Source organism: Astatotilapia calliptera, chromosome 5 (assembly GCF_964374335.1).
Source record: "Astatotilapia calliptera chromosome 5, fAstCal68.1, whole genome shotgun sequence".
Classification (NCBI taxonomy): domain Eukaryota; kingdom Metazoa; phylum Chordata; class Actinopteri; order Cichliformes; family Cichlidae; genus Astatotilapia; species Astatotilapia calliptera.
The window spans coordinates 29,560,841-29,585,121 of NC_137426.1; the positions used below are offsets into that span (position 1 = coordinate 29,560,841).

Here is a 24,281-nt window from a genome sequence, read left to right on the forward strand (position 1 = left end):
ATACCTGGCTAAATGGATGCAGTAACAAAATGTTACTAACTACTCTAGTTATTAGTTTCCAGATGTGTGCAGTTGCTCCAGTCTTACTGACAGTATACTGTTTCAAACACCAGTGCCAACATTTTATTTTTTAAATCTTAGTATGATTCTGCACCAAGACTTGTGGCCTGTTGCTCGGTAACTTATTGTCTGACTACATTAACTACAGTTCATAAACATCATTCATTTTCTCCTACTTATTTTATTCAGGTTGTATTTCAGCTGTCATAGGGCAAAAGTACACCCTGGACAGGTCGCCAGTCTGTTGGAGGGTTATTAGAGAGACTCAGACAACCACTCACACCAACAGCCAACTAACCTAACCCCGCGCATGTCTTTGGAGTTCAACACCAGTCTGGCCGAATCACAGATAAGCAGGGTGTCTGTGCTGCAGAGCACAGCTGTGTCAGAGACTCTCGACATCAATGTAGCGTTAAGGATGCGGAGCGATGGGTGCACTAACACAATGTAAATATTAAAGTTCTCGCCATTGTCAATATGCTGTTGCGCTCTTGTTCGTATTATTGCAACCATATCTCGAGTCTAGCTTACCCTAAAAGTTTGGAGAGAATTGGTCTGTTAATAAACGCAATCGATTGTTTGGGACTGCTCTAGCCATCACGTCGCATAAACAACTCTACTTCCGGTGGGAAAACTAATTAAGGGTAAAGTCGCACTAATAACACCTACCACTCACGTTCATAAGCATACACTATGATCACTTCCACGCAGTAACGTTGTAATAAATATAATCCCCGGTAAAGTCAATTAGCGAACACTACTGGCATGTAATGCCAATGGCGACCATTTCACAAACTGTAGAAAATGCTCAAAATGTGGTCGGCACCAAAAGTGAAGGGCTGACAGTTGTGTTTATATACGAACCGTAAGCGCTAATGTTGGTTAGCATCAGCTAAAGCGAGGAAGTTTGACACTTGCAGAGGCAGTGAACGCAGAGAGAGCTTAAAAACGCATTGTGGGGTTTTTTTTGTTTTTTGTTTAGTCTTTGCTTCGTTGCGTTGATTTGGGTTTTTTTTTTTGCATTAAGACGTTGCACACAAAATTACAGATATAACGGTGACTTAGCTGCTCGTTGGATAAACCCATGGACCTTAGAAAAGATCAACACTACTCGGATGTAAGCACCCGTGTATAACACAATAGGCAAAATTACGCTTGCTAACCTTTCCACATCACAGGCTTCACATTAAATAAACATTTTTTCAAATACTCACCATGATCTGAGACCGTTTAAATATTTTGTTGCTCTGAAAATATGGCAGTATGAAGCTAAACCTTTAGCTTGACGGCTAAAGCAATGCTAAGATTTACACGGAAACGATCAGCGGACATCGTTAAAGTACTATTGGTCTACATTCTTCTTCTATGGTAGCAGCCTGGGCAGAGTAACAGCCAACTTTAAACTGCGCCATCTGTTGGCACCAATTACAGTAGAAAACATGATTGCGACAACACGTTTTTGGGGGAAAATAACAGAGATTGAAACTTTACTGATAATTTGTCCAAGTTGAAAAATGCCCTCCTCCAAAAATATCACGTGACAACCTCATTGCCTTACAGAATTATGACGTCACACACGTAGAATCTTACCACCATTCTTTCCTTTGATCCAAAAACCTATAAATAGGGGTGAAGAGCAACGACTTTTAGTCCGTTTCTCGCAGCCTTGATGTGTGCAGCATTGAACCGTTCGCCAGAAAAGCCTTTTGAAATATTTGGATCCTTTGCAGTTGTAACTGTATCCAGACCAAACATGTCTCAAAAAAATCCAAAGGGACAAGAAGTTGACCCATACGCTCTTCCCTGGGATGAGCCACTAGACTCTTCCCTTTCCTCTCTTCCCTGGTGTGACCAAGTGGAACTAGAGGAAAAGCGTTTGGAAGAACTGGAGGATGAAGCGCTCAGAAACGCAGAGAAGATTAAGTTCTTGATGGAGGAAAATGAGCGAAAGAGCGCTCAACTAAAAAAGTTGTCATTCCAGCTTCAAGAAAAGGAAGCTATTATTGAGGGGAAACAACAGGATCTCCATGACATGGACAAAAAGAACCAGGAGCTCCAAGGAAAACTTGATGAAGCCCTGCAACAAAATAAAAAACTTGTCCAAGAGAAGAAACAAGACGGCATGAAGAAGAGAGGGCTGCACAGCAATCTCAGAGACATGGAGCTAATGTACAGTGTAGACAAAAAAAGGCTTGATCGCACAGAGCAAGCAAATGAGAAGCTCCTCCAAGAGAAAAGGCAACAGGAGTTAAAAGAAAAAGAAATGCATTCCAAGCTTCAGAGCATCAAGCAACACAACGAAAGCTTGCAAGGAAAGCTTGATCAAGCTCTGCGGCAAAATAGAAAACTCCTCCAGGAGAAGATGAAAGACAGCACGAAGAAGAGAGGGCTGCACTCCAATCTCCGAGACATGGAGCTAATGTACAATGTTGACAAAAAAAGGCTTGATCGCACAGAGCAAGCAAATGAGAAGCTTCTCCAAGAGAAAAGGGAACAAGAAATCAAACAAAAAGAAATGGATTCCAATCTGCAGAGCATCAAGCAACAAAATGAAAGCTTGCAAGGAAAGCTTGATGAAGCTCTGCGACAAAATAAAGAAATCCTGCAAGAGAAAGAGCAGCTGGACAGAAAGCAGGGAGACATGGAGTGCCAACTCCAGCTCATGGAGGGAAACAACAGGATGCTGCAGGTAAAGTTCGAAGAGACACTGCACAAATATCAAGACCTGCTTCAAGAGAGAGAACAGCTGGTCAGTAAGCAGAGAGAAGAAAAACTTCTTCTCCAGGAGTTTGAGAAACAGGAGGCAACATCTAAAGTGCTGAAAGAAAGGTTGGAAGAAAAACAAGCTGAAATAGAAGAAGTGGAGAAAAAATGCAACAAGCTGCAGAAGCAAAACACCGAAACAATCGAGGAGCTGAAAATCCTCATCCTCGAGAAAAAGGTGCTCGTGGAAGAGCAGCTGAAGAAAAAGAAAAAACGCTTCTGCTTCTTCTGGAGGAGGAACACTCCTTCTTTCAGTACTGCCAATGTCGCCTCTTCCTCTCCCACCTCTGTTCCAGCTTAATCCCCCCCCCCCCCCTTAACTACTAACACCTCTCCCATCTCCCTCCCCTCTTTTCACAATCACCCCCCAACCAGTCCCGACAGTTGACTGCCCCCTCTAGAGCCTGGTTCTGTCATAGGTTTCTTCCTTTAAAGGGAGTTTTTCCTATCCACTGTCGCCTAGTGCTTGCTCAGAGGGGATTGTTGGGGTTTTCTCTCCTCTCTCCCTTTACTTTCCATCCCACCCACCCCCACCTTTTCTTTTTTCTTAATAATTGAACAATAAAAACAATTGGCCGCTAATTAAATGTGTCAAATCAATGTCTTTATTCAAGAATACAAGAAATGGGTAATAGCTGCATGTGTGTTTGTGTGTGTGCATAATATGCATACTTTACGTGTTGGATCCAAATCCCACAAGGAATTAAATAAAACAAGAAGACAAACAAAAACAAATATTTCTCTCCCTTCCCAGGTCAGGAATCAGGATGAGGAAGAAATGAGGTCAGATCAGTGCAGGTTTTTGCACTACTGACATAGTTTCTGCTGATTAAAAAAAGTATGTCGATATTTCTGAAATACATTTGCAAACAAATAACTTTGACAACTTGTCTTTTTTCATAAAAGAAAAAAGAAAAATCAGAGAGCAGAGCTGGTAAAACAGCTTAGCTCCGCAGGTTACAGGAGATCAGATGCCAAATACTTTTCATGACAGTCTTCGTTATTGCATAAATCTCCCCTTTTATCATTGATCAGTAAATCACTGCATATACATTCATCTAACCGTTATAATTTCATGAGTAAAGACTCTCAGATGACTGAATGGCGGTTTTAGTAAATGTTGAACTTTATTGTGATTTCTATTTTTAGAATCAATTGCACACATTTTGATTTCGTTTTGCAAGCTGCTGATTTCACACAGATCCACTGCCCAAACGTGCCTTTGAGTTTTTCATCATTTAACAAGAATAGGCTCAGGCAATCATTGTGGAATTAGGCTTTGGGAAGGTCTGGGGACAGGTATGATGGTGGTGGTTTTAAAGCACTGTGGCACAACAGCTTTACTCAGGGAGATGTTAAAGATGCCCGCTAGGACATCAGTCAGCTGGTCAGCACGGGCTCCGAGCACGCGTCCAGGTATATTGTCTGGTCCAGCAGCTTTGTGTGGGTTGACTTTAGTGAGAGTCCTTCTCACACTGGCCGTGGACAGGGACAGCACTTGGTTGTCTGGCAAGCGGGTGGCCCTCTATAGTCCGTCTTGCGTCCCATTTAAGCAAGTGCGTGTTCACACTGCCCCTGGATGTCCTGGCCTCTGAGGTTAAGGTGTACGGCTCCTGGTTGTCAACTGACCAATTTATCATGGCAAAGCCTGTGGTGGACAAAAGATAAGAGGCTGATTATAAAAATGATCCATGCACGCCTTATGACCTACAGCATGTACAGTTAACACAGCTAAATGGCTGTGAAATTGTAAAATTACTTTTGAAATAAAGCTATTCAAAGTCAATTAACTGTGACTATAATAATAGCAATGTTAGCCAGCAAACAAAACGTTAGCACTAATTAAAATAAGCTGCTAGGTGATGTTACCGTTTCAAGTTCTCTCATTGTTTGACATGTAGGGCAGATATTTTGGTGACACTGAGATCAGCCAGACACTAAACAGCAGTGTAATATCAACGCTAGATTAGATGTTTTCTAATCCGATAAAATGACATTATTCCTGTTTATAGAAGATGTTTGTCGTCTGTTTGTTTGACTGACAGGAACAGGAAATAGTGGTTGGAAATTACTGTTGGTGTTACATGAGGGTAAAGAAGGGCTTTAAGCACCTGGGTAAAAACTGGACCCATGATGAAACACTACAACAAGTACAACATATTCTTCAGTTTTAATATGTGACCATACTGTGCAGACTGCTGATGAGTTACACGGTTACATTTCATTAATCATTGTTAAACTAAAGTGGTAAGCAGTTACTTTATCCTTTCACTTAAAATTTCCAGGAAAAACACTACCTTGGCTACTTTTGTGCTTACATTTGATCTATGCTGGGTCACTACTTTTGCACTATAATGCTGCTGCTGACACCTTGGTTCACACTGACAACTAGAAAAAAGCTGATAGGAAAAGAAGGATGGAAAATGCCTGGAATTTAGTTACACTTGCAAATACTGCTGCCTCCAAACTGCAAGCATCAATAAAATGTTACAGTATTGTTTTCTATATCTGTGCATATATCCTTATTGGTAGTTTTCTCGAAATAGAAGCTCTTCATTTAAAAAAAAAAAAACCTCTGATAACATTGCTGAAGCTAGCGCCCACCCCTACTGCGCATACTGCAAATATAAAACTGATATATACTTACATCATGGAGCAGTTGATGTCTGGTTTCCGACAAATACAGTAAAGAGGTGCGTTCTCCCCCTCCATACCAGTGTTCTCAGGCACTGCTACATGGTCAGTGTCAGACACTTCACTGTCCTACAACATACCACATAGGACCACATTAGAAATGACATGTATGTAGACATGCTAATTATACCTGGCTAAATGGATGCAGTAACAAAATGTTACTAACTACTCTAGTTATTAGTTTCCAGATGTGTGCAGTTGCTCCAGTCTTACTGACAGTATACTGTTTCAAACACCAGTGCCAACATTTTATTTTTTAAATCTTAGTATGATTCTGCACCAAGACTTGTGGCCTGTTGCTCGGTAACTTATTGTCTGACTACATTAACTACAGTTCATAAACATCATTCATTTTCTCCTACTTATTTTATTCAGGTTGTATTTCAGCTGTCATAGGGCAAAAGTACACCCTGGACAGGTCGCCAGTCTGTTGGAGGGTTATTAGAGAGACTCAGACAACCACTCACACCAACAGCAACTAACCTAACCCCGCGCATGTCTTTGGAGTTCAACACCAGTCTGGCCGAATCACAGATAAGCAGGGTGTCTGTGCTGCAGAGCACAGCTGTGTCAGAGACTCTCGACATCAATGTAGCGTTAAGGATGCGGAGCGATGGGTGCACTAACACAATGTAAATATTAAAGTTCTCGCCATTGTCAATATGCTGTTGCGCTCTTGTTCGTATTATTGCAACCATATCTCGAGTCTAGCTTACCCTAAAAGTTTGGAGAGAATTGGTCTGTTAATAAACGCAATCGATTGTTTGGGACTGCTCTAGCCATCACGTCGCATAAACAACTCTACTTCCGGTGGGAAAACTAATTAAGGGTAAAGTCGCACTAATAACACCTACCACTCACGTTCATAAGCATACACTATGATCACTTCCACGCAGTAACGTTGTAATAAATATAATCCCCGGTAAAGTCAATTAGCGAACACTACTGGCATGTAATGCCAATGGCGACCATTTCACAAACTGTAGAAAATGCTCAAAATGTTGTCGGCACCAAAAGTGAAGGGCTGACAGTTGTGTTTATATACGAACCGTAAGCGCTAATGTTGGTTAGCATCAGCTAAAGCGAGGAAGTTTGACACTTGCAGAGGCAGTGAACGCAGAGAGAGCTTAAAAACGCATTGTGGGGTTTTTTTTGTTTTTTGTTTAGTCTTTGCTTCGTTGCGTTGATTTGGGGTTTTTTTTTGCATTAAGACGTTGCACACAAAATTACAGATATAACGGTGACTTAGCTGCTCGTTGGATAAACCCATGGACCTTAGAAAAGATCAACACTACTCGGATGTAAGCACCCGTGTATAACACAATAGGCAAAATTACGCTTGCTAACCTTTCCACATCACAGGCTTCACATTAAATAAACATTTTTTCAAATACTCACCATGATCTGAGACCGTTTAAATATTTTGTTGCTCTGAAAATATGGCAGTATGAAGCTAAACCTTTAGCTTGACGGCTAAAGCAATGCTAAGATTTACACGGAAACGATCAGCGGACATCGTTAAAGTACTATTGGTCTACATTCTTCTTCTATGGTAGCAGCCTGGGCAGAGTAACAGCCAACTTTAAACTGCGCCATCTGTTGGCACCAATTACAGTAGAAAACATGATTGCGACAACACGTTTTTGGGGGAAAATAACAGAGATTGAAACTTTACTGATAATTTGTCCAAGTTGAAAAATGCCCTCCTCCAAAAATATCACGTGACAACCTCATTGCCTTACAGAATTATGACGTCACACACGTAGAATCTTACCACCATTCTTTCCTTTGATCCAAAAACCTATAAATAGGGGTGAAGAGCAACGACTTTTAGTCCGTTTCTCGCAGCCTTGATGTGTGCAGCATTGAACCGTTCGCCAGAAAAGCCTTTTGAAATATTTGGATCCTTTGCAGTTGTAACTGTATCCAGACCAAACATGTCTCAAAAAAATCCAAAGGGACAAGAAGTTGACCCATACGCTCTTCCCTGGGATGAGCCACTAGACTCTTCCCTTTCCTCTCTTCCCTGGTGTGACCAAGTGGAACTAGAGGAAAAGCGTTTGGAAGAACTGGAGGATGAAGCGCTCAGAAACGCAGAGAAGATTAAGTTCTTGATGGAGGAAAATGAGCGAAAGAGCGCTCAACTAAAAAAGTTGTCATTCCAGCTTCAAGAAAAGGAAGCTATTATTGAGGGGAAACAACAGGATCTCCATGACATGGACAAAAAGAACCAGGAGCTCCAAGGAAAACTTGATGAAGCCCTGCAACAAAATAAAAAACTTGTCCAAGAGAAGAAACAAGACGGCATGAAGAAGAGAGGGCTGCACAGCAATCTCAGAGACATGGAGCTAATGTACAGTGTAGACAAAAAAAGGCTTGATCGCACAGAGCAAGCAAATGAGAAGCTCCTCCAAGAGAAAAGGCAACAGGAGTTAAAAGAAAAAGAAATGCATTCCAAGCTTCAGAGCATCAAGCAACACAACGAAAGCTTGCAAGGAAAGCTTGATCAAGCTCTGCGGCAAAATAGAAAACTCCTCCAGGAGAAGATGAAAGACAGCACGAAGAAGAGAGGGCTGCACTCCAATCTCCGAGACATGGAGCTAATGTACAATGTTGACAAAAAAAGGCTTGATCGCACAGAGCAAGCAAATGAGAAGCTTCTCCAAGAGAAAAGGGAACAAGAAATCAAACAAAAAGAAATGGATTCCAATCTGCAGAGCATCAAGCAACAAAATGAAAGCTTGCAAGGAAAGCTTGATGAAGCTCTGCGACAAAATAAAGAAATCCTGCAAGAGAAAGAGCAGCTGGACAGAAAGCAGGGAGACATGGAGTGCCAACTCCAGCTCATGGAGGGAAACAACAGGATGCTGCAGGTAAAGTTCGAAGAGACACTGCACAAATATCAAGACCTGCTTCAAGAGAGAGAACAGCTGGTCAGTAAGCAGAGAGAAGAAAAACTTCTTCTCCAGGAGTTTGAGAAACAGGAGGCAACATCTAAAGTGCTGAAAGAAAGGTTGGAAGAAAAACAAGCTGAAATAGAAGAAGTGGAGAAAAAATGCAACAAGCTGCAGAAGCAAAACACCGAAACAATCGAGGAGCTGAAAATCCTCATCCTCGAGAAAAAGGTGCTCGTGGAAGAGCAGCTGAAGAAAAAGAAAAAACGCTTCTGCTTCTTCTGGAGGAGGAACACTCCTTCTTTCAGTACTGCCAATGTCGCCTCTTCCTCTCCCACCTCTGTTCCAGCTTAATCCCCCCCCCCCCCCCCCCCCCCTTAACTACTAACACCTCTCCCATCTCCCTCCCCTCTTTTCACAATCACCCCCCAACCAGTCCCGACAGTTGACTGCCCCCTCTAGAGCCTGGTTCTGTCATAGGTTTCTTCCTTTAAAGGGAGTTTTTCCTATCCACTGTCGCCTAGTGCTTGCTCAGAGGGGATTGTTGGGGTTTTCTCTCCTCTCTCCCTTTACTTTCCATCCCACCCACCCCCACCTTTTCTTTTTTCTTAATAATTGAACAATAAAAACAATTGGTCACTAATTAAATGTGTCAAATCAATGTCTTTATTCAAGAATACAAGAAATGGGTAATAGCTGCATGTGTGTTTGTGTGTGTGCATAATATGCATACTTTACGTGTTGGATCCAAATCCCACAAGGAATTAAATAAAACAAGAAGACAAACAAAAACAAATATTTCTCTCCCTTCCCAGGTCAGGAATCAGGATGAGGAAGAAATGAGGTCAGATCAGTGCAGGTTTTTGCACTACTGACATAGTTTCTGCTGATTAAAAAAAGTATGTCGATATTTCTGAAATACATTTGCAAACAAATAACTTTGACAACTTGTGTTTTTTCATAAAAGAAAAAAGAAAAATCAGAGAGCAGAGCTGGTAAAACAGCTTAGCTCCGCAGGTTACAGGAGATCAGATGCCAAATACTTTTCATGACAGTCTTCGTTATTGCATAAATCTCCCCTTTTATCATTGATCAGTAAATCACTGCATATACATTCATCTAACCGTTATAATTTCATGAGTAAAGACTCTCAGATGACTGAATGGTGGTTTTAGTAAATGTTGAACTTTATTGTGATTTCTATTTTTAGAATCAATAGCACACATTTTGATTTAGTTTTGCAAGCTGCTGATTTCACACAGATCCACTGCCCAAACGTGCCTTTGAGTTTTTCATCATTTAACAAGAATAGGCTCAGGCAATCATTGTGTAATTAGGCTTTGGGAAGGTCTGGGGACAGGTATGATGGTGGTGGTTTTAAAGCACTGTGGCACAACAGCTTTACTCAGGGAGATGTTAAAGATGCCCGCTAGGACATCAGTCAGCTGGTCAGCACGGGCTCCGAGCACGCGTCCAGGTATATTGTCTGGTCCAGCAGCTTTGTGTGGGTTGACTTTAGTGAGAGTCCTTCTCACACTGGCCGTGGACAGGGACAGCACTTGGTTGTCTGGCAAGCGGGTGGCCCTCTATAGTCCGTCTTGCGTCCCATTTAAGCAAGTGCGTGTTCACACTGCCCCTGGATGTCCTGGCCTCTGAGGTTAAGGTGTACGGCTCCTGGTTGTCAACTGACCAATTTATCATGGCAAAGCCTGTGGTGGACAAAAGATAAGAGGCTGATTATAAAAATGATCCATGCACGCCTTATGACCTACAGCATGTACAGTTAACACAGCTAAATGGCTGTGAAATTGTAAAATTACTTTTGAAATAAAGCTATTCAAAGTCAATTAACTGTGACTATAATAATAGCAATGTTAGCCAGCAAACAAAGCGTTAGCACTAATTAAAATAAGCTGCTAGGTGATGTTACTGTTTCAAGTTCTCTCATTGTTTGACATGTAGGGCAGATATTTTGGTGACACTGAGATCAGCCAGACACTAAACAGCAGTGTAATATCAACGCTAGATTAGATGTTTTCTAATCCGATAAAATGACATTATTCCTGTTTATAGAAGATGTTTGTCGTCTGTTTGTTTGACTGACAGGAACAGGAAATAGTGGTTGGAAATTACTGTTGGTGTTACATGAGGGTAAAGAAGGGCTTTAAGCACCTGGGTAAAAACTGGACCCATGATGAAACACTACAACAAGTACAACATATTCTTCAGTTTTAATATGTGACCATACTGTGCAGACTGCTGATGAGTTACACGGTTACATTTCATTAATCATTGTTAAACTAAAGTGGTAAGCAGTTACTTTATCCTTTCACTTAAAATTTCCAGGAAAAACACTACCTTGGCTACTTTTGTGCTTACATTTGATCTATGCTGGGTCACTACTTTTGCACTATAATGCTGCTGCTGACACCTTGGTTCACACTGACAACTAGAAAAAAGCTGATAGGAAAAGAAGGATGGAAAATGCCTGGAATTTAGTTACACTTGCAAATACTGCTGCCTCCAAACTGCAAGCATCAATAAAATGTTACAGTATTGTTTTCTATATCTGTGCATATATCCTTATTGGTAGTTTTCTCGAAATAGAAGCTCTTCATTTAAAAAAAAAAAACCTCTGATAACATTGCTGAAGCTAGCGCCCACCCCTACTGCGCATACTGCAAATATAAAACTGATATATACTTACATCATGGAGCAGTTGATGTCTGGTTTCCGACAAATACAGTAAAGAGGTGCGTTCTCCCCCTCCATACCAGTGTTCTCAGGCACTGCTACATGGTCAGTGTCAGACACTTCACTGTCCTACAACATACCACATAGGACCACATTAGAAATGACATGTATGTAGACATGCTAATTATACCTGGCTAAATGGATGCAGTAACAAAATGTTACTAACTACTCTAGTTATTAGTTTCCAGATGTGTGCAGTTGCTCCAGTCTTACTGACAGTATACTGTTTCAAACACCAGTGCCAACATTTTATTTTTTAAATCTTAGTATGATTCTGCACCAAGACTTGTGGCCTGTTGCTCGGTAACTTATTGTCTGACTACATTAACTACAGTTCATAAACATCATTCATTTTCTCCTACTTATTTTATTCAGGTTGTATTTCAGCTGTCATAGGGCAAAAGTACACCCTGGACAGGTCGCCAGTCTGTTGGAGGGTTATTAGAGAGACTCAGACAACCACTCACACCAACAGCCAACTAACCTAACCCCGCGCATGTCTTTGGAGTTCAACACCAGTCTGGCCGAATCACAGATAAGCAGGGTGTCTGTGCTGCAGAGCACAGCTGTGTCAGAGACTCTCGACATCAATGTAGCGTTAAGGATGCGGAGCGATGGGTGCACTAACACAATGTAAATATTAAAGTTCTCGCCATTGTCAATATGCTGTTGCGCTCTTGTTCGTATTATTGCAACCATATCTCGAGTCTAGCTTACCCTAAAAGTTTGGAGAGAATTGGTCTGTTAATAAACGCAATCGATTGTTTGGGACTGCTCTAGCCATCACGTCGCATAAACAACTCTACTTCCGGTGGGAAAACTAATTAAGGGTAAAGTCGCACTAATAACACCTACCACTCACGTTCATAAGCATACACTATGATCACTTCCACGCAGTAACGTTGTAATAAATATAATCCCCGGTAAAGTCAATTAGCGAACACTACTGGCATGTAATGCCAATGGCGACCATTTCACAAACTGTAGAAAATGCTCAAAATGTTGTCGGCACCAAAAGTGAAGGGCTGACAGTTGTGTTTATATACGAACCGTAAGCGCTAATGTTGGTTAGCATCAGCTAAAGCGAGGAAGTTTGACACTTGCAGAGGCAGTGAACGCAGAGAGAGCTTAAAAACGCATTGTGGGGTTTTTTTTGTTTTTTGTTTAGTCTTTGCTTCGTTGCGTTGATTTGGGATTTTTTTTTTTTTTTTTTTTTTGCATTAAGACGTTGCACACAAAATTACAGATATAACGGTGACTTAGCTGCTCGTTGGATAAACCCATGGACCTTAGAAAAGATCAACACTACTCGGATGTAAGCACCCGTGTATAACACAATAGGCAAAATTACGCTTGCTAACCTTTCCACATCACAGGCTTCACATTAAATACACATTTTTTCAAATACTCACCATGATCTGAGACCGTTTAAATATTTTGTTACTCTGAAAATATGGCAGTATGAAGCTAAACCTTTAGCTTGACGGCTAAAGCAATGCTAAGATTTACACGGAAACGATCAGCGGACATCGTTAAAGTACTATTGGTCTACATTCTTCTTCTATGGTAGCAGCCTGGGCAGAGTAACAGCCAACTTTAAACTGCGCCATCTGTTGGCACCAATTACAGTAGAAAACATTATTGCGACAACACGTTTTTTGGGGAAAATAACAGAGATTGAAACTTTACTGATAATTTGTCCAAGTTGAAAAATGCCCTCCTCCAAAAATATCACGTGACAACCTCATTGCCTTACAGAATTATGACGTCACACACGTAGAATCTTACCACCATTCTTTCCTTTGATCCAAAAACCTATAAATAGGGGTGAAGAGCAACGACTTTTAGTCCGTTTCTCGCAGCCTTGATGTGTGCAGCATTGAACCGTTCGCCAGAAAAGCCTTTTGAAATATTTGGATCCTTTGCAGTTGTAACTGTATCCAGACCAAACATGTCTCAAAAAAATCCAAAGGGACAAGAAGTTGACCCATACGCTCTTCCCTGGGATGAGCCACTAGACTCTTCCCTTTCCTCTCTTCCCTGGTGTGACCAAGTGGAACTAGAGGAAAAGCGTTTGGAAGAACTGGAGGATGAAGCGCTCAGAAACGCAGAGAAGATTAAGTTCTTGATGGAGGAAAATGAGCGAAAGAGCGCTCAACTAAAAAAGTTGTCATTCCAGCTTCAAGAAAAGGAAGCTATTATTGAGGGGAAACAACAGGATCTCCATGACATGGACAAAAAGAACCAGGAGCTCCAAGGAAAACTTGATGAAGCCCTGCAACAAAATGAAAAACTTGTCCAAGAGAAGAAACAAGACGGCATGAAGAAGAGAGGGCTGCACAGCAATCTCAGAGACATGGAGCTAATGTACAGTGTAGACAAAAAAAGGCTTGATCGCACAGAGCAAGCAAATGAGAAGCTCCTCCAAGAGAAAAGGCAACAGGAGTTAAAAGAGAAAGAAATGCTTTCCAAGCTTCAGAGCATCAAGCAACACAACGAAAGCTTGCAAGGAAAGCTTGATCAAGCTCTGCGGCAAAATAGAAAACTCCTCCAGGAGAAGATGAAAGACAGCACGAAGAAGAGAGGGCTGCACTCCAATCTCCGAGACATGGAGCTAATGTACAATGTTGACAAAAAAAGGCTTGATCGCACAGAGCAAGCAAATGAGAAGCTTCTCCAAGAGAAAAGGGAACAAGAAATCAAACAAAAAGAAATGGATTCCAATCTGCAGAGCATCAAGCAACAAAATGAAAGCTTGCAAGGAAAGCTTGATGAAGCTCTGCGACAAAATAAAGAAATCCTGCAAGAGAAAGAGCAGCTGGACAGAAAGCAGGGAGACATGGAGTGCCAACTCCAGCTCATGGAGGGAAACAACAGGATGCTGCAGGTAAAGTTCGAAGAGACACTGCACAAATATCAAGACCTGCTTCAAGAGAGAGAACAGCTGGTCAGTAAGCAGAGAGAAGAAAAACTTCTTCTCCAGGAGTTTGAGAAACAGGAGGCAACATCTAAAGTGCTGAAAGAAAGGTTGGAAGAAAAACAAGCTGAAATAGAAGAAGTGGAGAAAAAATGCAACAAGCTGCAGAAGCAAAACACCGAAACAATCGAGGAGCTGAAAATCCTCATCCTCGAGAAAAAGGTGCTCGTGGAAGAGCAGCTGAAGAAAAAGAAAAAACGCTTCTGCTTCTTCTGGAGGAGGAACACTCCTTCTTTCAGTACTGCCAATGTCGCCTCTTCCTCTCCCACCTCTGTTCCAGCTTAATCCCCCCCCCCCCCCCCTTAACTACTAACACCTCTCCCATCTCCCTCCCCTCTTTTCACAATCACCCCCCAACCAGTCCCGACAGTTGACTGCCCCCTCTAGAGCCTGGTTCTGTCATAGGTTTCTTCCTTTAAAGGGAGTTTTTCCTATCCACTGTCGCCTAGTGCTTGCTCAGAGGGGATTGTTGGGGTTTTCTCTCCTCTCTCCCTTTACTTTCCATCCCACCCACCCCCACCTTTTCTTTTTTCTTAATAATTGAACAATAAAAACAATTGGCCGCTAATTAAATGTGTCAAATCAATGTCTTTATTCAAGAATACAAGAAATGGGTAATAGCTGCATGTGTGTTTGTGTGTGTGCATAATATGCATACTTTACGTGTTGGATCCAAATCCCACAAGGAATTAAATAAAACAAGAAGACAAACAAAAACAAATATTTCTCTCCCTTCCCAGGTCAGGAATCAGGATGAGGAAGAAATGAGGTCAGATCAGTGCAGGTTTTTGCACTACTGACATAAAGTTTCTGCTGATTAAAAAAAGTATGTCGATATTTCTGAAATACATTTGCAAACAAATAACTTTGACAACTTGTGTTTTTTCATAAAAGAAAAAAGAAAAATCAGAGAGCAGAGCTGGTAAAACAGCTTAGCTCCGCAGGTTACAGGAGATCAGATGCCAAATACTTTTCATGACAGTCTTCGTTATTGCATAAATCTCCCCTTTTATCATTGATCAGTAAATCACTGCATATACATTCATCTAACCGTTATAATTTCATGAGTAAAGACTCTCAGATGACTGAATGGTGGTTTTAGTAAATGTTGAACTTTATTGTGATTTCTATTTTTAGAATCAATTGCACACATTTTGATTTAGTTTTGCAAGCTGCTGATTTCACACAGATCCACTGCCCAAACGTGCCTTTGAGTTTTTCATCATTTAACAAGAATAGGCTCAGGCAATCATTGTGTAATTAGGCTTTGGGAAGGTCTGGGGACAGGTATGATGGTGGTGGTTTTAAAGCACTGTGGCACAACAGCTTTACTCAGGGAGATGTTAAAGATGCCCGCTAGGACATCAGTCAGCTGGTCAGCACGGGCTCCGAGCACGCGTCCAGGTATATTGTCTGGTCCAGCAGCTTTGTGTGGGTTGACTTTAGTGAGAGTCCTTCTCACACTGGCCGTGGACAGGGACAGCACTTGGTTGTCTGGCAAGCGGGTGGCCCTCTATAGTCCGTCTTGCGTCCCATTTAAGCAAGTGCGTGTTCACACTGCCCCTGGATGTCCTGGCCTCTGAGGTTAAGGTGTACGGCTCCTGGTTGTCAACTGACCAATTTATCATGGCAAAGCCTGTGGTGGACAAAAGATAAGAGGCTGATTATAAAAATGATCCATGCACGCCTTATGACCTACAGCATGTACAGTTAACACAGCTAAATGGCTGTGAAATTGTAAAATTACTTTTGAAATAAAGCTATTCAAAGTCAATTAACTGTGACTATAATAATAGCAATGTTAGCCAGCAAACAAAACGTTAGCACTAATTAAAATAAGCTGCTAGGTGATGTTACTGTTTCAAGTTCTCTCATTGTTTGACATGTAGGGCAGATATTTTGGTGACACTGAGATCAGCCAGACACTAAACAGCAGTGTAATATCAACGCTAGATTAGATGTTTTCTAATCCGATAAAATGACATTATTCCTGTTTATAGAAGATGTTTGTCGTCTGTTTGTTTGACTGACAGGAACAGGAAATAGTGGTTGGAAATTACTGTTGGTGTTACATGAGGGTAAAGAAGGGCTTTAAGCACCTGGGTAAAAACTGGACCCATGATGAAACACTACAACAAGTACAACATATTCTTCAGTTTTAATATGTGACCATACTGTGCAGACTGCTGATGAGTTACACGGTTACATTTCATTAATCATTGTTAAACTAAAGTGGTAAGCAGTTACTTTATCCTTTCACTTAAAATTTCCAGGAAAAACACTACCTTGGCTACTTTTGTGCTTACATTTGATCTATGCTGGGTCACTACTTCAGTGTGCATTATGAAAGGCATCAAACCCAAAAAGGTACCCGGGGAGAAACCTGGCACCAAGGTTGATGACTACTGGGAGCCTGGGAAGGGTCTGCTCCAGGACCCTGGAAAGTTTCTGGAAAGTCTCTTCAAATATGATAAGGTGTAGTATGTATTGACGAGAACGTTATTGTTGACTTTCTCAGATTTGAGTTTATTTCTTCAAGTTTCAGTGTTTGATGTTTGCAGTGTATTAAAAGCAGCTTTTTCTGCCTCCTATACTGCAGGATAACATCCCAGAGAATGTGATCAGCTTAATCCAGCCATATATAGATAATGAGGAATTTCAGCCAGCTTCCATTGCCAAGATTTCCAAAGCTTGCACTTCCATTTGCCAGTGGGTGCGAGCCATGCATGCATATAACTTTGTGGCGAAGGCTGTGGAACCTAAAAGGGTAAAACTGTGTTAATTATTTATGTGTGACATACAATTGATATAGTAATATGTCTTTCAGATAACAGAGTCATCAAAACAGTAAATGTGTAAATTTGCGTGCAGATAGCTCTCCAGGCAGCCCAAGAGGACTTAGCAGAAACCAAGCGAAATCTGGATAAAGCCAAAGAGAAACTGGCAGGAGTTGAAGCTGGGATTGCCACTTTGCAGACCGGGACTTCCTGCGCAGGCTTGAGAATGCAATCCGCTTCGGTAAACCCTGCCTCTTAGAGAATGTGGGGGAAGAACTAGATCCTGCTCTAGAACCTGTCCTGTTACAACAGGTAATTACTCACACACCTGCTGCAAACAAATGGTTCTTTTTATTTCAGTGTTATTCACCTTTCTAACACACCACTATGTTTATCTCACACCTATTAAGACTTTTAAGCAGCAAGGCCATACTTTACTGAAACTGGGCGATTCACTCATCGACTACCATGAGTCTTTCAAGATGTACCTCACAACCAAGCTGCCCAACCCACACTACTCTCCAGAGTTTTCTGCCAAAGTCACACTCATAAACTTCACCCTGTCACCCAGGTAACACACATTTTAATTTTAGTATCTGCTGTGATTATAATTTATTTAGTCCATAACTGAAAAGATTGGCAGGATGTTAAAATGTAATTGCTTGGACATTGTCCTGAATCCTGCAAACCTGTTTCTGTTAGTGATACTTACTCATACGGTCTGAATTTGTGGGACTGTGCATTCTATTTATATTCAGTGGTCTACAAGACCAGTTGTTGGGGATGGTGGTGGCTAAAGAGCAGCAAGACTTGGAGGTTGCAAAGAACCAGCTAATCACCAGCAATGCCAAGATGAAGCAGGAACTGAAAGAAATTGAGGATGAGATACTGTTCCGACTCAGCTCCACAGAAGGCAATCCTGTGGACAATGAGGAGCTCATCCGAGTGTTGGAGGCTTCGAAGATCAAAGCTGGAGAGATCAAGGTCAGGCAGTGGAAAAGTTTTGTGTCCAATATTGTATATCGGGGAAGTGTTTAAATAATTTTCTTTACACCCTTGTTCATAAAATGTTGGTGATGCATCATTAAACTTTTAAGCCACATTTGCTCTGTTTTCGATGTTGGGGTTTCTGGCAGGCTAAAGTGAAGGCAGCAGAAAAGACAGAGCAGAACATTGATGCTGCCCGTCTGGAGTATGTCCCTGTGGCTGTGCGTGCACAGATCCTCTTCTTCTGCGTGTCAGATCTGTCCAATGTTGACCCAATGTACCAGTACTCTCTGGAGTGGTTCCTGGGAATCTTTTTGTCTGGTATTGCCAACTCTAGAAGTGCAGGTAGTCAGCAAGATTATACACTGAACTACATGTGTGAAGATAACAAAATCACAAGAACCAGATGTGAACAATGTTATGGTAGCACCTTTTTTCTTGACATGTTTCACACAGACACAGTGGAGGAGAGAATCTGGAACATCAATGAATATTTCACCTTCAGCCTCTATGGTAATATATGTCGCAGCTTGTTTGAGAAACACAAACTGATGTTTGCCTTTCTCCTGTGCGCTCGCATCATGATGAACGACAAAAAGATTGACATGGTGAGTAACGGCAAGAAGGGGATCTGTCATCTTCTTTAAGCAGCCTAAATACACATGATGAAGCTGCATCGCCTCCTTTTGACAGGTCGAGTGGCGCTACCTGTTGTCTGGAGCAATGCCTGTCCAACAGCTGGCCAACCCAGCAGTAAGCTGGCTGTCAGAACGTGCCTGGCAGGACATTTTAGGCCTCAGCACTCTGAAAAATTTTTCTAACCTGGCGCAAAGCTTCCCTGAACATCTGGAGGGCTTCAAGAAAATTTTTGACAGTAGCCAGCCTCACAGGCATGTAAAGCCAAACACCGTGCTAACACATTCACACTTTGCACCTTCATTTGTACGTTGCAGAAGCTGTGAGTGTCTAACAAGCTGTGCTTATGTCTGTATATTTGCCTAAAGGGAGCCCCTCCCAGGAGCGTGGGATGTCATCCTGGACTCTTTCCAGAAGCTGTTGGTCCTGCGCTGTCTGAGGGCTGACTGCCTCATTCAAGGCCTGCAGGACTTTGTTGCTGCTGAGTTAGGACAGCGCTTCATAGAGCCTCAGGTAAAGTACTTCTCCCGTCTTAAAATGCATAGTAAATCTCAGTTGTGTGCAGTAACATGACACTATGACACAGTATGTGATAACATCAATTATGGCTTATTTCTCTTTCCATCTTTCTGCAGACATCAGACCTGTCTGTCGTCTTCGCAGAGTCATCTTCCTCCACTCCCCTGATCTTTGTTCTGTCCCCTGGCACCGACCCTGCTGCTGACCTCTACAAATTTGCTGATGTCATGCAATTCTCCAAGAAAATGAGCGCCATCTCTCTTGGCCAAGGCCAGGTCAGTTTTAGAAGGGGGGCCTGGGAATTCTCACTCTCTCTCACACACACACTCTGACTCACAGGAATCTGCTGTAAATCACATTTTCACTGAACCAGGCCAGTGTCATTTGTCTTGGTGAGAATGAGAATGAGAGCACCGCTGTGCTAATTGTTTTCACTATTTATGACCATTCCAGGACAATGTACTCTAGGGGCCATAAATGAGCTTAAGAAGCTTGAATGATAAATGCAGACTCAGTGTCCAAAAACCTTAAACCGTGCTGGCAACATTCTTCTAGCAGCACACTTTAGACGTTCAATAGACATTAGCATCACATTACTTGCAATTACGTGATCTTGGCTCGTGTCAGGCTTTTTGTATCCCCCTTCTCAATTTCTGTCTTTCAACTGAGTGTCCAAAACCTTTCAGTTGTAGGCAGATGCACTGAGGCCCACAGTCAAAATATTATTTATGAGACCAGCTTCTCCAATAATGATTAAACCTATCAGAAATGCTGTCATTTGTGTGATTCAGGGCCCCTGGGCTGAGAGTATGATGCACGATGCCATGGAAAGAGGTCACTGGGTTTTTTTCCAGAACTGTCATCTGGCACCCAGCTGGATGCCTACCCTGGAGAGACTTATTGAAAACATCAACCCACTAAAGGTGACAACAAGAGGACACAAATATAAACCAGAAGCAAAACAGATCCTCAGTGTGTATATGCTAGACTAGCCAAGGACACAGAGCTTTTTCATCCTTTATATTCCAAGGGAAAAATCTGTCTCTTTTCCTGTACAGGTGCACGAGAACTTCCGCCTGTGGCTCACAAGTCTTCCCAGCAATAAGTTCCCGGTGTCTGTTCTGCAGAATGGTTCCAAGATGACCATTGAACCTCCAAGAGGCATCAAGGCCAACCTACAGAAAACCTACATGAGGCTCACTAATGATTTTCTCTCCTCTTCCACCAAGGTCTGTCTCAAGTACTTCTAGTGTCTCTGATTGGTTTCCCATATTTAGCTCCTGCTGCTTTGGTTTGACAACATATAGTAAAGTCTTCTCAAACCAGTGTGTAGATTTGCTATGAATGGTTCCTCTACTCTTCTTTCTTGTCTAGACAGCAGACTTTAAGTCTTTGCTGCTGTCTCTCTGCCTGTTCCATGGAATTGCTTTGGAGAGACGAAAGTTTGGCCCTTTGGGCTTCAACATTCCCTATGAGTTCACTGATGGCGACCTGAACATTTGTATCAGCCAGCTCAAAATGTTCCTGGATGAGTACCAGGACATCCCATACAAGGTGGAGGCAACACTTCTGTCTCTGTTTCATTACCTATTTGAAGATGATGTTTCAAATTGCTCCTACTTATACATACTGTTTCTTACAGTTATAAGAATGTTTCTTACAGATAGTTGATGTATAAGCTATAAGCAGAAACACAGGCCATCTAGGAAAGACGCCTGTGTTCTGGTTTTTGGTAGAAATTATGTGTGTGCATCTGCCTGTGCTGAGCATGTTCATTTGTCTGTCTCCCATTGCTGTCCTCCACCTGTCCAGGTTCTAAAATACACTGCAGGAGAGATTAATTATGGTGGCCGTGTGACAGATGACTGGGACAGACGATGTCTGCTCAGTGTGGTGGAGGACTTCTATTGTCCTGCTGTCCTCAGTAGTGATCACGTCTACTGTGCATCTGGAGTCTACCGGCAAATAGACACAAAACTGGATATCAAGGTTAGATAAACTCAGAACTCTCTGTTTACTATACATAATTTTGAGTTTATAACAGGCTATTGATTGTGAGCCAAGCAAAGTATAAAAGGCAAGTGTGTGCCTTATCAAACTTAAATAGGGGCATACAGTATGTTTGTTTTAAAAAACAGAAAAGAGTCATGCTATATGCATTTTTTGGAAGTAAGGCTAAGTTAGCCAAGCCTGGGGGGAAACATCAGTCATGTAAAACACCATGAGTCACACAGCCATCAAATACAAATCAGTCATAGAGAACAAAAGTTTCCACAGCTCAGAGAAGTTAAACTATCACATGAATTACTGTGCTGCAATGCCACAGTGTGTTTCCCTTTGTGTGAGTTTGTTCTTTAACAAGTTCACAACAATAGAAACTGTTTTCTCTCTTCTTGCTGCCATTCTCAAACAAGGAAATATAACAAGAGAGGCGGTGAGTATTTGCCTGCAGTAACACAGATTGCAGAAAAGCCTGAAAGCTTGTGATTTAAGCTTAGACTAGAAATGCAGTCCAATCAAGACATTTTGTTAAAAATGCTGTAAAATGTTAACTCTGATCATGTCAAACACTGACTGCTTGACTGACTCGCTGTCATGGCAATTGTGACCCTAGGGTTATTTGGCATACATTCGTGGTTTGCCCATCAATGACACACCTGAGATCTTTGGTCTCCATGACAACGCTAACATCAGCTTTGCTCAAAATGAGGCCTTTGGCTTGTTAGAAGCTGTGGTTCGTCTCCAGCCCCGAGCTACATCTGCTGAGGGCAAAACTCTTGAGGAGGTACCGATACAGATTCATTTGTCTTTAGATGTCTTTATTATTACTACTAGCATCATGTTATTGATTGCTTAATAATTCAATTTAGCACTAATTGTTATTGATTGCTTTGTAATTAAATAGAGTTTGAGAGGTGCGGGGCATGTGATGTGTTGTCTATGATCTGTTTTTCTTTCTTCGCTACAGATAGTGGAGGAGATAGTGGCAGGCATCGTTGAAAAGATCCCTCCTCCTTTTGACATTGAAGAAGTGATGGGAAAATACCCGGTGCTCTACGAGGAGTCCATGAACACTGTGCTCATCCAGGAGGTCATCAGGTAACATTAGGCTGTACTATTAGTCAGAAATTTGTCCAGAGTGAGTCTGGAGGCTGAAGGTCCCAGAATCCGACTTAGCATCTCCCGAGTCATTCGTATTGATCAGCAAACTTTTTTTTTTTTTTGTATATATAGAGAGTAGAAATATTTTGTCCATTAAGTGAAGGTTTTTTGTTATCACGAAGAAATTTGAGGAGGAATGAAACATACGGGGTCATTTCATCATTCCTCTGCAAGGTGAATGCTTATCTGTTTTTGTGGAACTATGCACAAAAAGAAATTTTTGCACATTAATCAACCTGATCTGGGAGTGTCTCATTACCTCACACATATTAGTAGATTTCTGGTAAGTCATGCCCTGAAAATTGCGTTTTACTCAAACTGTGGGCATGTGGTTATTAGTGCTTTAGTAACTTGTAATTGTGTTTGTTTGTTTTTTATCTTTCAGATATAACAAGCTGCTGGAGGTCATCTCTCTGAGTCTCAGAGATATTGTGAAGGCTTTGAAAGGTTCAGTGGTGATGTCATCCGCGCTCGAGCTTATGGCCCGCAGCTTATTCAACAATGCGGTGCCTGATATGTGGAAAGCCAAGGCAAGGCACACACAGCTGTTACTTTACATGTGACTCACTTTGTAGCAGGGGCTGCACATGTGAATGTATTCTCTTTTTTTCTCTCTGTTGTTATCCTTTTTTTTCTTCAAATTTTTGTATCACTAGATTGTGCACACTTGTGACTTGAATATTTGAAGTGCCATTTCACTGGGCAGAAAATCAAATAAAGATATTTCTGTTCTCCTCCTAAAATGTAATAATGTGCTTTCTGAGAATGCACAGTTTGACTCCGCTGTTCTCGTTCTTCAGGCCTACCCGTCTCTGAAGCCTCTGGCCTCCTGGGTGTCAGACCTGCTTCAGAGGATCAATTTCCTACAGAGATGGATCTCTAACGGCATTCCACCTGCGTTCTGGATTAGCGGCTTCTTTTTCCCGCAGGCTTTTCTCACCGGAACCCTCCAGAATTATGCCCGTCGCTTCGGCACCTCAATTGACACGATTGGATTTGACTTTGAGGTCAGACTGTAGGCTGCCTCACTAGCAGCAATGTTTTAAAGAACAGTCTTACAGATGTAGAACATTGCTTCATATCTGTATGTATATAAAGTGCTACATTCATAATGACTTTACCCCCCACCCCAACCCTAACCCAGGTTTTCACTGGTCTTGACCTACTTTTTTGTGATGATTTATCCTTCAGGTATTAGTGAAGTCAGTGTCAGAGATAACAGAAACACCAGACACAGGCTGCTACATTCATGGTCTATTCCTGGAGGGGGCTCGCTGGGATAACAAGGCAGGTCAGCTCGCAGAGTCCAGACCCAAGGAGCTCTACACCCAAATGGCCGTCATCTGGCTGATCCCCAAACCCAACCGAAAGCCTCCAGCCTCAGGGATCTATGTATGCCCTATCTACAAGACACTCACACGAGCTGGTCAGTATATAGAGGAGTGATATAGATTAGTATAGAGATTATAAGAAATAATATAGATTAATTTGAGTTTTTTGTAAATTTGTGAGGAAAAAACAAAAGAAAAGTCCATGTTTGTGAAACTCTGGCTCAGGTTATGATCTGTAGTCAGTAGGTGTGCCGTCATAGGTTTGTGCGTATCCCTGTTTGCTGGTTTTATTCCTCACCCAAAATAGACTCCAGTGAGGGTCTAATTTCATGAAGGATCTGAAAGTGCAGCTCAGTTTTTTCCACTCGCAATGCCAACGTCTTGGCACCTTAGGCTGCTCACAAATCCTTCCTTCAGTGTAGCAATGAAAAAACAGAAATGGTTTAAAACACTTTTGTCTTTAAGTCACTGAAGTGCTCTGTGTGCTTTTGCAGGGACTCTGTCCACCACCGGCCACTCTACGAACTATGTGGTGTCATTGGAGTTGCCAACACATCACACCCAGAGGCACTGGGTCAAACGGGGTGTTGCACTCATCTGTGCACTGGACTATTGAACGAGAAATTAGTTATTATTAGTTATTGCTGTTAGTTATTGGTTATCTACTTTAATCTATCTAATAAACTGTTCACAAGCAATATCCTCTGTGTTTATTTACCATCACTAA

General features: G+C 41.8%; 2 protein-coding genes across 2 annotated transcripts; both read left to right on the plus strand.

Annotated features, from left to right (window-relative positions):
- Positions 1 to 16,214: 16,214 nt before the first annotated feature.
- LOC145428776 (dynein axonemal heavy chain 1-like) lies at positions 16,215 to 17,178 on the plus strand. The gene is made up of 3 exons (XM_080301516.1): positions 16,215 to 16,617; positions 16,742 to 16,909; positions 17,014 to 17,178. Exons 1-3 carry the CDS (start codon positions 16,486 to 16,488, stop codon positions 17,176 to 17,178), a joined length of 465 nt encoding a protein of 154 aa, XP_080157642.1. The 5' UTR covers positions 16,215 to 16,485.
- Positions 17,179 to 17,245: 67 nt separating this feature from the next.
- On the plus strand, positions 17,246 to 24,252 carry LOC145428750 (dynein axonemal heavy chain 1-like). Its single transcript, XM_080301404.1, has 17 exons — positions 17,246 to 17,490; positions 17,678 to 17,903; positions 18,056 to 18,251; positions 18,363 to 18,514; positions 18,600 to 18,800; positions 18,915 to 19,055; positions 19,178 to 19,336; positions 19,853 to 19,984; positions 20,120 to 20,290; positions 20,436 to 20,615; positions 20,874 to 21,050; positions 21,676 to 21,846; positions 22,030 to 22,160; positions 22,609 to 22,753; positions 23,024 to 23,230; positions 23,415 to 23,649; positions 24,049 to 24,252. The coding sequence occupies exons 1-17, from the start codon at positions 17,261 to 17,263 to the stop codon at positions 24,168 to 24,170; spliced, it is 2,976 nt and encodes a 991-aa protein (XP_080157530.1). The 5' UTR covers positions 17,246 to 17,260; the 3' UTR covers positions 24,171 to 24,252.
- The last annotated feature ends 29 nt before the right edge of the window (positions 24,253 to 24,281 follow it).

What these genes read in the sequence shown, in the direction of transcription:
- LOC145428776 (XM_080301516.1), top strand. Translation starts at nt 16,486, where the DNA reads ATGAAAGGCATCAAACCCAAAAAGGTACCCGGGGAGAAACCTGGCACC. An exon ending in GTCTCTTCAAATATGATAAG is followed by an intron (nt 16,618 to 16,741) that starts GTGTAGTATGTA and finishes CCTATACTGCAG; the next exon opens with GATAACATCCCAGAGAATGT. An exon ending in AGGCTGTGGAACCTAAAAGG is followed by an intron (nt 16,910 to 17,013) that starts GTAAAACTGTGT and finishes ATTTGCGTGCAG; the next exon opens with ATAGCTCTCCAGGCAGCCCA.
- LOC145428750 (XM_080301404.1), top strand. Translation starts at nt 17,261, where the DNA reads ATGGTTCTTTTTATTTCAGTGTTATTCACCTTTCTAACACACCACTAT. An exon ending in TGCCAACTCTAGAAGTGCAG is followed by an intron (nt 18,252 to 18,362) that starts GTAGTCAGCAAG and finishes TGTTTCACACAG; the next exon opens with ACACAGTGGAGGAGAGAATC. An exon ending in GTAGCCAGCCTCACAGGCAT is followed by an intron (nt 18,801 to 18,914) that starts GTAAAGCCAAAC and finishes GCCTAAAGGGAG; the next exon opens with CCCCTCCCAGGAGCGTGGGA.